At 35.4% G+C, this 14,336-nt stretch overlaps 1 protein-coding gene across 9 annotated transcripts in view; it reads right to left on the bottom strand.

Annotated features, from left to right (window-relative positions):
- Positions 1-10,909: 10,909 nt before the first annotated feature.
- The window catches only part of ROBO2 (roundabout guidance receptor 2), a 1,654,833-nt gene continuing 1,651,406 nt past the window's right edge, over positions 10,910-14,336 (bottom strand). For all 9 annotated transcript variants that reach the window (XM_049710547.1, XM_049710548.1, XM_049710544.1 and 6 more), the window contains one exon: positions 10,910-14,307. In XM_049710547.1, the coding sequence (XP_049566504.1) occupies positions 14,306-14,307 (2 nt within the window). In that variant the 3' untranslated portion in view covers positions 10,910-14,305. The remainder of the gene's footprint in view (positions 14,308-14,336) is intronic.

Here is a 14,336-nt window from a genome sequence, read left to right on the forward strand (position 1 = left end):
AGATTTTCACATACACGTCTATGTTTAATCTACTGACATATGCCGTTTTGGTTGAACTACATCCTGCCTTACACACATAAGTAGTTGGAAAAGGAGGAGTATTTTAACAGCCTTTTCAAATAATGATGGCTATTCCTCTTTTTATACTATATAAAACTTGACAAGTGGAATTTTCTGAAATTAAGTCACAATGCAAAATTTGAAACCGTATCAGTGAACTTTTAAAACTCTGTTACATTAAAATCCATTAGCCTATCAGTCACTTTGAATAGATCTTTTGTCTATGCAAGATTTAAGTACCATGCATTGGCCAACTGGAAGACATTGACCCATTGAGTTATGCAGATCTTTCAATTGTTGGCTTACTTTGTTATATAATATCAAAAAATCATATATGCCAATATTATTACCAGTCTTACCAGAAAAGCCTTTAAGTATTAGAAAGTTGTCAAGTTCATGGTGGCACATGTATGTTTTCTAATTCTAATTTTTGTTTGAGAGCTCAAATTTTGTCATTAATAATACTCTCATGTATTTTTGCTTGAGGTGTCAGGCTTACTTCCTTTGTTTTTGTTTTAAATCTGTCAAATACTCACATCTGAATAGCTATTATTTGTCTGTTAGTATTTATTTATTTTATATTTAAAATTTTTTTTTAATTAGGGTATAGTTGATTTACAATGTTGTGTTAGTTTCTGCTGTACAACAAAGTGAATCAGCTATATGCTTACATATATCCCCTCCCTCTTAGACCTCTCTCCCACCCTCCCATCCCATCCATCTAGGTCACCACAGAGCACCGACCTGAGATCCCTGCACTATACAGCATTTTCCCACTAGCTACCTGTTTTACACATGGCTGTGCACATACGTCAATTCCAATCTCTCAGTTCATCTCCCTGCCACCCCCATGTCCACACAGCCATTCCCTACATCTGAGTCTACTCCTGCCCTGCAAATAGGTTCATCTGTACTATTTTTCTAGATTCCACATATGTATATACAATGGAATATTATTCAGCCATAAAAAGGAATGAAATTGGGTAATTTGTAGAGACATGGATGGACCTAGAGTCTGTCATACAGAGTGATTTATGCCAGAAAGAGAAAAACAAATATCATATATTAACACATGTATGTTAGTCTTTAATTTTAATTAAATATGTTCTATTTTTAAAAAGTGGCTAGTTCAATCTCACACATGTTTTATCTGGGACTCCCATTCATATGTTGGTGTGGAGCAGAAGTATTTATGAGTATTTCCCATCCATTCATTACACGGAATATTAAAAATACATTTACTCAGGGGTTGAGATTTAATAAAATTAATACTTTTTACTGCTTCATCAAGATATTCTTATCTTTTTAAGTTATGTGTGATGGTGAATGTGATGGGCTGAATTCTGTCCCCCTCAAATTCATATGTTGAATTTCTAACCTTCAGTATCTCAGAATGTGACTGTATTGGAGACGGGGTTTTTAAAGAAGTAATTAAGTTAAAATGAGCACATTAGGATGGGCCCTAATTCAATGTGACTCATGTCCTTATAAGAAGAGGATATTGAGACACAGAGGAAAGACCACATAAAGACACAAGAAGAAGTTAGCTGTCTACAAGCCAAGGCCTCTTGGTTGTCTAGTCTCCAGAGCTGTGAGGAAATAAATTTCTGTTTTTTAAGCCACTTAGTCTGTGGTACTTTGTTAAGGTAGCCCTCGGAAACCAATACAATGGATACAGTAAAAAGCACAATGACTACTAGTACATTTTTTTTTTTTTCTGTACTCGGGCCTTTCACTGTTGTGGCCTCTCCCGTTGCGGAGCACAGGCTCTGGATGCACAGGCCCAGCAGCCATGGCTCACGGGCCCAGCTGCTTCACGGCATGTGGGATCTTCCCGGACTGGGGCACGAACCCGTGTCCCCTGCATCGGCAGGCGGACTCTCAACCACTGCGCCACCAGGGAAGCCCTACTAGTACATTTTGGTGCTAGTAACTTGATTTGTGCTGAAGGAGTAGCAGTTTCATCCATCTCTACTTTTGCGATATCACTGCTGATAACAACCCCGTGAAAAAGACAAGTGACATCTTGCTATTATTATGAAAATAGTGTTGACTTCACATTGTCTCTGAAATTGTCTTGAGCACACCCAGGGTACTGGAAAGATACTTTGAGAACCAGTAGATTATCCATATTACATACTTAATTTTATTATTATTATTCCTTGCCTGTCCCATCTGGGAGCTACTAACTCCATCTTTTCTAAAATGTCTGATGATTCACATAAATCTGAAATATATCTATTTCCACTGGACTTTTTCAGAATCTGTATAAAGCATGATTTCTTACAAAATAATTAACATCACAGATAAGTCTCCTTTGTTTGTCCACGTCCTGAAGTGAAAAAAAAATAATTTTGAACAAAGCTCTGAAACTCCATACAATTTTTCTCTTGAACAAATTTAATTACAAAGAGTGGGTAGGATTTGGGCAAGATTATTCCAAAACCAAAATAAATTACATTTATTTTGTTGCCAACTCATTCACTGCAACTACCCTGGAACTACTTACCCACTGGCAGCTTGTTAAGTTACATTAAGTCTGTATTTTTAAACTACTTCCTTTGGGGAATATCCTGTTTCTTGCACCCAGAAGCATTGACTAATACACAGGGGGTATTCCACTGAAAAATTTTAAATAAAATTACATATATATTTTTTAATTTACCCCTTGTTTTTCATATGAACCTTCACAATTTGGATCAACAATTAGGAAAAAATAAATGCATATCATTATTATTGTAAACAAGAAAATGAGAATTGAAATATTAATAAGATTAAAACCTGTTGCCTAATCTGTTCTGATAACTTCCACTGAGCAGTCATTGTACTGAGAAATAAAATATTGCCTGTCATATCAGTAAACAAAGAATGTCCCAGTCATCAGCCATTACATTGCAGCTGCCCCGATGGTGAGCCCTGAGGAAACTCAGGAAGGAAACAAAGAATGCCCACCATCTATCAGTCAATTCCCCCAATCCCACCCCCAACGGTGCACCCTGAGGAGACTCAGGCTGAGAAAGTGTTACCGACCAGGGTTCTTGGCCTTCCTTAATCAATAGAAATTGATAAAAGGTCAGACAAGATTCAGGCAGGGCTTTACTGGGGCTCCTGCTGCAGCAGCGGGGAGCAAAAACAAGTAATAGTTTCCCTTGCTCACTCCCTGGGGGCGTGAGCTGATGCCTCATATGGAGTGAGGGTAGGGCTGTGTCCAGGGGTCGGGCCAGAGGGGAGGCTTAGGTGTTTTGCCCACCCCTCTGGTAGTGTTGAGTGCAGGGGGCATGCACAGTACTCTGCTTTTGCTCCTAACACCCTGTTTTTGCTCACAGCTCTTTAGAAGTGGCAGTTGGGTTTTTGGTCTTTTTGTATCTTGTTATCCAAAATTTGCCCCAACTGTTCATGTATACAGTTATTTTTAGTCCCTCATAGTTTCTTTTTATTTTGTTGCTCAAGGAGACGTTTGTCCAGGTGCAAGCAAAGGGTCCCAGGTCCCATGTTCCAGGTCCCAGCCTGTCTCAAAAGTACAGTAAGATACTGGCCCCAGATAGATGAGGTGCATATCAAAGGAATCACTTCAGTGAGCCCAGACTCTTGCATCATCCCATACTTAGAAAAACGCTAAATTCCTTAATTTGAGGTTCTGGTTTTCTTTTATTATCAGTAATCCTTTGTTCTTACTACCTGGTGTTGTTGCAGAAACTCCTATATATCTGGCTTCTTCCCACCCTTTCCCTTCGGAGCAGTTTTCTTAGGGTTACTTGAGATGCTGCCTAGCAGGCTTGAAGTCCCAAGAATGCAGAATAAAACACAACTCTCAACTTTTAGGTTGTGCATTATTTTTTTCTGTCGACAGTACTAAACAAAACCAGTGTGTATATCACACTCATCAACATCTATACGGAAAATCTAAGATTCACTGGTTTAATTGACGAGTTGCTTGTTTCATGAGTATATTGGGTGACTTCTGGTGTGCTCAACAGACTGCAGTACGTTCCACAGCATAGCTGAGTTTCTGTAGTTTTTCTTACGAGAGCACATGCAGGAATCGTTTTATGCTCAAGGACAATTTCTTCCACATAACGCAGCATTCAGGCATTTGCTAAATGCTTAAGATGATGCAAGGATCTTCTCACAAGAAAATATTGACTCTATTTGCTCCCTAAGTATATGTTGATTAAGTGGATTGACCTCTCCAGGTACAAAATATTGGTCTACTGCCTACACTTTAACACCACCAATAAAATTGCCTGGATAAGGTAATATTTACTATGACTTCAATCCTCAGCTTTTATAAAGGGTTTATATTAAAAAATGATCTATTTGAAAAACAGTTCTCTGACTTTTGCAAAGCTGCAGTTGAAGATAGTTCTACTGGCTTACCCACAATTTATACAAAAAAATCTCCTAGTAAATTTTTGCTTGCCTGAGGTTTTAGTAGAATAAATATGGTTGTCTCTTTAGAGGAATTTCATGTTATTTACTTTGACATAAAGAGGTAAAATGATGTGCTATGTTTTGCTTCTCTTAAGCGGGTTTAAGCCCCAAACTTAACTGTTCAGCAGGCATGTGCCTAGTGGTTTCTAAACACATTTTTGCTGCCCTCTATTCTGTTTCCAATACTAATTAGCTTATCTTTTAATATGTTCAGACTTTAAGCTCTTAGATAGGGTATTTAGTCAAATAGAATGAATGCTTTTACATGAAAAGTCACAATACTATTTTACTTAATGTGGTAAAATAATTCAGTGGGTGCCAGTATAGTCAAGTCAATTTAGCAGCCTTTCAATTTAGTGTTGCGTCAGAAAGTGGAAGTTACAAATGGGGCATAAGACATGATGTTTCAGTGTTGCACATTTTTAAATAATTCACAATATTTTTTAAGAAACCCTCTCTCAAATCTCAAATGGTTGGGAAAATAAATATCCACATTTTCAAGGGAAAAAAATCATTTCTAATAGCACTAAATTTAAACATGGAAAACTTGAAATCCCTGAGGACAAGGTATAACTAGAGAAAGATATCAAATAAAGTGTTGAGCAGGTATAGTTTATGCCTGGAAAGCTAATCTAGCCGACTCACATTCAAGAGTATGTTGAATATTGCCCCTAAATCTCATAGCAACTTTATTTTGTCAGCAAATAGCTTTGTTTGCCATTTGTATGTGTGTGTTCAAGAGTGTGCGTGGGTTTTACAAAATTAAAGTTCTTGTGCATTTTAAAATTATGGAGCCACTTTAGAAGAGATTTGCAGGGAAAGGATGATTAATTATATTTTGTCACTTCATAATTATCCATACTTAGTCTTATGCTGTAATTATTTTTCATGTTTTTGAGTTTTTCTGTTGTTAGTCTTTAATAAAAGATAATCAACAACTCATTAGGATCCTGGGGGAAGGCAGAATGGGAGGGAGGTAAGACAGAAGGACCAAGATCCACTTTTCCCTGCAAAGTTTTACTGCACATCATTATCTTTGTTTCAATTCATCTGTTCTTGCCAGGATATAGTTTGATTTGTTTGTGCTCCTTTTGTTGTTGGTCCTCAGGCAGATTATCATATCAGGTTTACCAGCATTGTGTATTGTTCTTAATTTTCCCTAATGAAGGTCCTATTTGAGCCCTGGGGTCTGGTTTGGCTCTGCTGCGTTCAATTGCACATGTGTGGAAAGCTGCTCTGCCCCATTTGGTGTTCCTTGTAACTGGTCTCGTTCTGCTTCTGCCTGGTATTTCCTGTTGTTGTTTACATGAAACTGCACACTTTCTAAGTAGGAATACTTCACACTGTGTTATGTTTATGATACTTATTTAGTTTGCAGATTTAGGCATATATAGCATTCTTTATTTGGAAACTTATCACATGAATGGCAAATTTGGATACATAGAATTTAAAGGTAGAATTGAATTTTCCCATTTCCAAAAGCACAAATCCCCTTTGAGGGTGAGAGGTCCTTACCTCCCCAGAATGGAAAAAGAAGCATGTGCTTCTGCAGAGGGAAAGTGAAGCCCTTATTTAACTCCTTTGTTTAGGAGGAATAGAGACTCTCTGGGTCATTATTTGGTCTGGAAGGCCTGGCTTGACCCCTAGAGTCTGAGTTAGGTGCCCACCTTCCATATCTCACTATAACACTGCACATATTTATCATATCTTGGATTCCATCATATGATGTTGGTTGGAAACGGTTCAATTCGCTGGTTCTCTCATGAGACTGCAGTTTCCTATAGGCTGGAGACTGCATTGTGTCTGCTTCCTCTCCACCAGGTTATGTTCTATCAATTCTTCCCATTTAAGGCCAAACTCAATCTGTTTTATCACCGAAATCTCACTGACCATACCAGCCCTCAGTGTTCTCTCCTACCTGTTAACTCCTGAAATGGATTTCTGCGACATTCAGTCTTATACTGTTTGCTTCACTTTCTACTTCTAATATAATGTTCATGCCTTCTATTACTTTCGACTAGTTTATAATGAGATTGTATTAATTATCATTGCCAGCCTCCCACGACATTGTGCCAAGCACAATACTATGTATACATTTGTTTATTCATTCTAAAACATTTGGTTATTCAAACAACAAAATACCCATTCCTTCACATATATGTATATATTATGATTTGTATGATGCATATGATATACATAAGTTTATGTGTACATGAGTGTATGTACACATATGTATAAATATAAATGTATATATAAAAATGAGTGTATGTGTACTACACACAAATAAAAATGCATATATATAAAAACATATGCACATGAGTGTATATATACATACATATAAGTATAAATGCTTATATACTTTGTCCAGGAGAAACAGAGATTATCTAAAGCATTATTCAGTCTGGGATACTTGTCTTGATGCCTATAGTCTTTGTTAGGTGCCCTTTTCCATACTCCATGAGTGTATTCATCATATCTTAGATTCTACTGAATTGAAAATCATTTATATATGTATATGTGTGTGTATACATATGTGTGTATCTCCTACTGCATTTATTGGCTACAAAATACATTTTAAGTGTTAAAATTCATTTTATTTTTAATATTATTAAACAGATCCAAAATATCTTTCCTCTTGAGAGTCAATGATAAAAGCAGCTCTTATCATCATTATAAATTTTAACTTTTATAATAACTAGTTAAATGATTTTAATAGGAATTGGATGATATTGGATATTTAACACATATTTCTTTAAAATTATGCTTTATTGTCATATGTTTATGAGTGTGTATTTTATGCATTTTAGGTATAGTTGAAGTATACTTTAAATGCCAGGGAAATGCTAAGAAAAATTAGCATCATCAACATTAATGAAGACAGGGATTTAATCTTTGGAGTATAATTACTTGCACAAAAATGCTTGCACATTTATTGAAAATGTTTTAATCCCTTTTCTAAAGCTGACTGCCACTTTCATCTTGTGTCTTTTTTTCCAGGCTGCTTCCATTTACCTGTTTAATCTCTTTTATTAAACTAACCATTACCCGTAAGCAACTACTCTCAAATCATCTATGTTGAGGCATTTTAATCTATTGATTGCATTCATCTACCATTATTCAAAATTAATCAAGTACATTTAAGTCCCTACTCCCCCCATTTCACTTTAATTTCCCTTATAACATATCATCTTCTTTTACATTTAATGCCAGCAAAAGTTCATATAACGGTAATCCTCAATTTCTCTTTTATATTTATCCATTTCTGAGTACACTGAAGTTCATCATTACTAATTAGATGTTTTCCACATCCCACTGCAACTTAGTTCTCTATTGTCTTATTGACAAATTATAAGTTCTGTCCTTGTAAATTTTGTGTGATCCACTATTATTTTTAGCAATGTTCCATTTGAAGTAGAACCTAGTAATAATCAGACAGTGCTCTTAAAAAATGAATAAACTATCCTTTTGTAAGAGTTGGGAGTTAGGGGAGAGGGAAGATAATGAGTGTATTTTCGTGCTTTCGTTTTAGCCTAATGATTTGGAGATTTAACAATACACAAATGAAATACGGAAAAGCTAAAGAACATGTTGCAACCTTACCTGTTGATCAAGTGCTCAACACTGATATCAATTAAGTACTTGAAACTCTATCAAAAAGGGGAGGATACATGCAATTTCTCACTACGTATTTTTTCTGTTATCTCCACAGAATACCTGGGATTCACATGCGTTTTTCTCACGACTTAATAATGACTTTAAAAAACCACAGCAAGGCATGGCATGCATGCCTTGGGGGACACTAATGTAGAGCCTAGGGACAGAATGAGGTATGTCAGCTTCTAGAAGAGTATTTCTCAAAGTGGGTTCACATAGTACTAGTCTTACAAGATGCTCCAGGACTAAGGGTTTTATGTCAGATAAGATTTGAACAGATTTGAAAATAAGTCAAGTAGTAAAGAAATCTCTACATATTCAACCATAGAATTTTCACCCCTTTATCTTCTTCTTTATTTTAAATATACCTATTAAAATTCCATAGACTGTTTTGAGAAAAATTAGAATATTGGATAATGTGATGGGGTGAAGGGAAATTAATGAAACTAGTGCAGATTTTATTGCTTGTGAATTTTTTGGAAAGTCTTGCTTCAGGCCTCTTTTCCCTTCGTTCAAAAACATTAATCAAAAAGATACTTTTCTAGAGATCAGGGCCAGACTTCACAGAAGATACTAATCCATTTATGAAGGCAAAATCCATTTCTGTTTTAATTACTCTGAATCTTTAATTCTTAGCATAATATCTCAACGCTTGCTTGCAAAAGGAATGCATAAGCAAACAACGATAAAAAAAAAAAGAAACTAGTTTGTCAGAAACAAATTGTTCATAGATGTTCTCTAGAAAAACATTATCTAAAAATGGACCAAAAAATGTCTGCTACCCAGAAGCTGTATCCACCAAGGCATTTTATAGACAAAGGGTGATATGGTGCTGTGACCTAAGGGCAGTTACAAGGGCCTGCAAATTGGAGGTTGACCTGAGCCCAAGGTCATTGTATTTGAATTATAAAACAAAAGCATCTTTCCTTTATTAATTACAAAGATAACTGAATATATATATATATATATATATATATTTCTTGTAGCTTGACAGCTGGAAGGAGAAAATGTGTTGACTAGAAGATGCAAAGGAAGTCACCTTTGTAGTTCTTTCTAAATTAAATGCACAATCATACAAGTGTCTTGCGTCTGTCACTTGGATTCTTGACAGCTTTGCAACTCTTGTGTACCAGATTCCTTCCCTGGTCCTGAAGAAAATTCCTTCTGAGGGTGAAGACCAAAACAAAATGCTAAATTCATCGAGGTGAAAGAGTCCTTGAGAGCTTTTGGAGATGGCATATAACCTCCCCACCTATGCCACGAATCCCAGCCCCCTCCCTGTCCCACCCTTAGCAAGTCTTTCCACTTGCCTTTTCTTTTGAATTCTTATGGCAGTCTTCTGTTACTGCAGTTTTATTTCACATCTCTGCTATAAAGTGAAATTTAGCATGAACTCTCCTGATCGCTTCTTTGAAAGAGATAAAATACATTTTCACAAGTTGAGGACTTTAAATATTATTTGTTGTTTAAATGCTTTCTTGTAACATTGATATATCTTTTCTCTAGCTCATGTACAATAATTAAGAGAGAATAGTGAAAAGAAAATAGAGCACAGTGTATCTTTAATAAACTTTTCTGGTAACTTTGCACTTCCGCCATTTGCAGGAGATTCCATGGTACACTCAGACTCAATAGAGCAATGATTGTTTTGTAATTCCTCTACCATTTATCATACTGGTAACTGATATATTTTTCTTTAACCACATGTATTATATATTACCATTGTATTATATTAAGACAGCATTATTTGTAATTATTTTAATGCTATTTTATTTTCTTATTATTAATCTAAATTAAACTCTGAAATGTATTGTCCACTTACCATGTATTTTTAAAAATATTTAAAGTTTTCTTTTTTTTCATTTTCCTGTTGCTACGATTATTAATTTAAAGAGCTCAAAAATTCTTTTTATTTTTACAGAGCATCTGATCCTGTAATTGTACTTAGTGAAAACGAATGAGCCAAGAAGTTTGTATTCTATCTATCTGAAGGCCTTTGTGGGATTGGGATGATCAGATCTGTAAAGTAGTGCTGATGGAGTGGGATCTATAATTTCAAATGCTTTTAACATTTCATCAGTGACTTTTAGTCACTACTATAATTTCTATTAATCAATTTCTATTAATCGCCACCAACCCATAACCAAATGAGAAAATGAGATTATGCATTTGGCCACAAAATATTAATGTAGAGTTCTGAAAGTGACAAAATGGTCTGTTTTTGATTTGTCTACAAGCAAGTCTGTTTTACATAAATGGCTTTTTTACAGATTTGAAATGTGAATATATTTTATTTTTTTCCCAGTGAGTACACAATACACAATTCTTTGACAATACTATTAATCAATTTTATGCCGATTTCTTTTCCGATCTAACAACATCAAATGAAACACATTAAGATTTTGGACACTGTTTGGTGACTTAAACAAACTACAGTTAAAAAAAAAGTACATCTATAAAACAAAGTATAAAAAGTCTACCCACGGCCACAAAATCCCTTATCTTGCAACACTTTAAAGTCACAATAAATGCTTTTGAAAATTATGAGATAAGAAAAAATTTAACTTCATTAGTAAAAATTATGGTGTTTCATTTGAAGTACATATCGCAGAGAAGCAAAATAAAAGTAACTTCACCTCTAAGATAATGTGGAAAGACATGTTGCTTTACACCAATTCTTGTCTTGTAATTCTATAAATACAATATACAGAAGCAGATGAACAAATCAGTGAATGTTACAGTTCTGCATATCTTTAATACTGACACACAATCACTTTCCAGTGGAGAAACCACAGTTAAGAGCTCATTGGTATTATAATTATGTTGTCAATGGACAATTACATAACTTTGTTGAATAGAAATTTGGAGGTGTTCTATTAAACTCATACAAACTTTCAACTCAAATCCCATTGAAGGTATATTTAGATAGCCAGAGCATTAGACTATGACATAGAACACCATTTAATGTTTTGTTACAGAGAAAGTCAACTTGCAATGCTTTTACTTCCCTTTGGTTACAGGATATCTTAAATGTTGGTCTGGATTTTCCTATATTCTCCTTCGAACTGGATTCAAATCCTGTGAAGAAATCAATTGTTTTCATGCCCCCGTACTATCCCACCTTACTTTAAATCCAGGATCGGGAAGATTTGGAGAAGGGGTACGGGGCCTCTGCCTGCATACACTGAGGCACACCTGAGTTGGGGCACTGATTCGGCCATGGCCCCAGTTGCAGACCTTGCATGTTAAGAATGGAGCTGTGCTTGTGTTGGGCGTGACTGCATAGCAGCGCTGCCAGTGAGTGCAAGGTAAGATTATATTCTCTCCCACCCAGGCTTCCTTCTGACAGCTTATGCAGGCTTCTGTTTAGACCTGCTCAAGAGTGAGCTCTGTGAATTTCCACATTCATTTAACTGGCTTCAAAAATGAAAAAATTCATGGTAGCTCTCATGATACTCTGACTTATCCTTATCGGACGTTTTTTACATAAAGCAAGTTGACAAAGGCTTTTGACTTTTGGTAGTGTTCCCGAATTCGTGTGAATCGCTACGGTATTTTTTCTTGCTTTATAGCTACGGAGGAGGATATTTTGGGTGCAATATTAGACCGAAATCAATTAATTTAAAACCAGACTTAACAGAGGATGTGAACTATTGTAAAAGAACATTCCAAGTAACCATAAGGCCTGATATAATCTAACCAAAACAGTTAATTTTTATGCACTGAAGACAATCAAAAAGGTACGACGCTCTGCCCTGCATTACTCCAGAAGCCACCTGCATACACATACTCTGTTTTTGAAGTCTTAGTTTATTAGTCACATACACCTGCCAATTACCAGGGGTAAATGTTTATGTGTAATATGCGTAATGAATTAAAGTTTTAGGCTAAACTGGGTTATAGAGGAGCATAAAGAGGAAAGAAAAACAAACAAAACTTTGCTTTTAAATAGAAAGAGGTGAAGTAGGGAACTGCATAAATAAAGAATTAAATTCCTCACATCTTAGAGCTGTGAATAAGTATGTACTCATTCTTCACAGAAACTTCTCATCTTCCCCAGTCTCTCTGTCCCAGAGAAATCAAACTGCATTAAGGTTCAGGCACTGATGGTGGAAAGTTGATAAAGGGATGAGTAAGTGGGTCTCAGAGTTTTCTTTCTCTTCTATGAAGAAATGAACTACATGGGACCAAGAAGATGTTGGTCCCATAAAGAACATTACGTTCCTCTACTCTTGCCTGTGTTGATGCAGTCTCGGGGAATAAAAAAGATGGAAACATTTAACTATGTCCTTCCTTTGCTATAACAATATGACACACAATTGGTGACTGAGCCAATAATGCACGGAGTATGAACTGTCATTCAAACTGGCCCCATATTTTAGAACTGATTCTAATCATTACATTGAATATTTTTCATAGTACCAACTACTGAACACATCATAGGAAAAACATGAGAAAGTATAACTAGAGATAGAATTTACAATTGTGTAGGCAGCACATGGAAAAATGTCACAAGTGGGAATTTCAGGAAAGTTTGGGAAATTCAGGAAAGTTCTCTTCTACTTGAATGATTGACTATACATGTACAGTAGCTAACATATATTTCAAAGTCATATTCATTTGGATGATACCTGACTGATGTTCAGGAACTTCTTGTTCTCAAAGTCGTGTAAACAAATGAGGCAGGACACTGTTATTAATGTCCACTTACGAGGTTTGGTTTATTTAAAAAGTGTATAAACATGCATTTTTCTTCTTTAGAATTTTTCTTTTCGATTTACTCATTCAAAATGGGTCAAACATATTTTAGTTGGTAGCCAATTTTTGAGAATGTACCATAAAATATTTATTCCAATAACTCTACTTACTGTGAACTGAACATACTCTGAGCACTGCTTTTTAAGCACTTACAATTTGGCTATATATTTGGTGGCATAACTTCACTTCTTAATCAAATAAAACACAAAATTGTATATAGACTGCATTATTTTTAAAAAATCATGAATTTAAGTGATGCAGCTCTATCCTCTAGTGTGTACTGTACATGTATTAAAAAGATGAAACAAGATATTGCAATAGAGTTTTTGTATTTGGAAGCAGCTCGAGTATGTCCTAATAATAAATTGCTTCTTTAACTATTTGCTAGATACTCTAGAGTTCATTTTGTTTGTTTCCTTGGGGAACTTCATATTATATTCTGACTTAATGAATTGGAGAGATTAGTTATGGTAATTCAGAAAATGCTTTTTTAAAAAAACTGTAATATAAATACAGCTCTTGTGAAACACCTTAATTTCCTCTTGCTTGTTGTAGTTCTCCAATGGGTCAATTACAATGACAGGTAAAGCTGATTCTAAATATAACTTTAATTTTTTTTTTAAGCAAGTTTAGTACATCATTGCTACCTGTATTTTTTAATGCCTATTCAGTCTTAAGACTTCAACTTCCTTCTTTTGACCCCTGCTTTTGTCAATAGTAAAAGCCACCTTTCTGCTTTTTTTTAATTGACTCAGTCGCTGATGTTCCAAGAAGACTTCGCCAACACCCCTGTTCCTTTGCATCTTTCCTATTTCTACACCCCAACTGAAACCCCCCTAACGTGATCGGTTACAACCAGCATTATCCAACCTAGCTTACAGTACAGAAACTCCCTTCACATTCAGTCTTTTTCTTCATGTCACGAGGAGTAGAGATTTGTGCTTATCACCAAATAAAATTGCAGTGCAAAATTTAAACATAAAAGTTACACAATTAAAAGTTAATATACGGCACCACAGCCTATTAATTCACATATAGTACAACAGACCAATAAGAACGGACAATAATATGAACAGAGCTAAAAAGAGTGAGCTTGCATAGCAATGCACAAAAGAAATTATATACAGAGGAAAATCCTTTTCTTCCTGGAGGGCGAGCTTTGTTTTCTTTCTTTTTTTATATACTCCTGACAAGAAAGAGTTAAGGTGGGTGGTGTACTTAAGAGAAGAACACAAGTAAAATATCTGTGGGATATGTGTGGCTGTGTGTCTTTACATTGCATTTACAGTTCTTTTAATAGTACATAAATAGAAATTGTTCATTGCACTGTTTAGTGTCATCACTTCCATGAGTTCAGACCTGATGGTCCTTCAGAGCAGCTTTGCATGTCTCCTCTCAGTTACTCTATAAAGAGATTTAAAAAAATCAGAAAT

The sequence above is a fragment of the Orcinus orca genome, chromosome 5 (assembly GCF_937001465.1).
Source record: "Orcinus orca chromosome 5, mOrcOrc1.1, whole genome shotgun sequence".
NCBI classification, from domain to species: Eukaryota; Metazoa; Chordata; class Mammalia; order Artiodactyla; family Delphinidae; genus Orcinus; species Orcinus orca.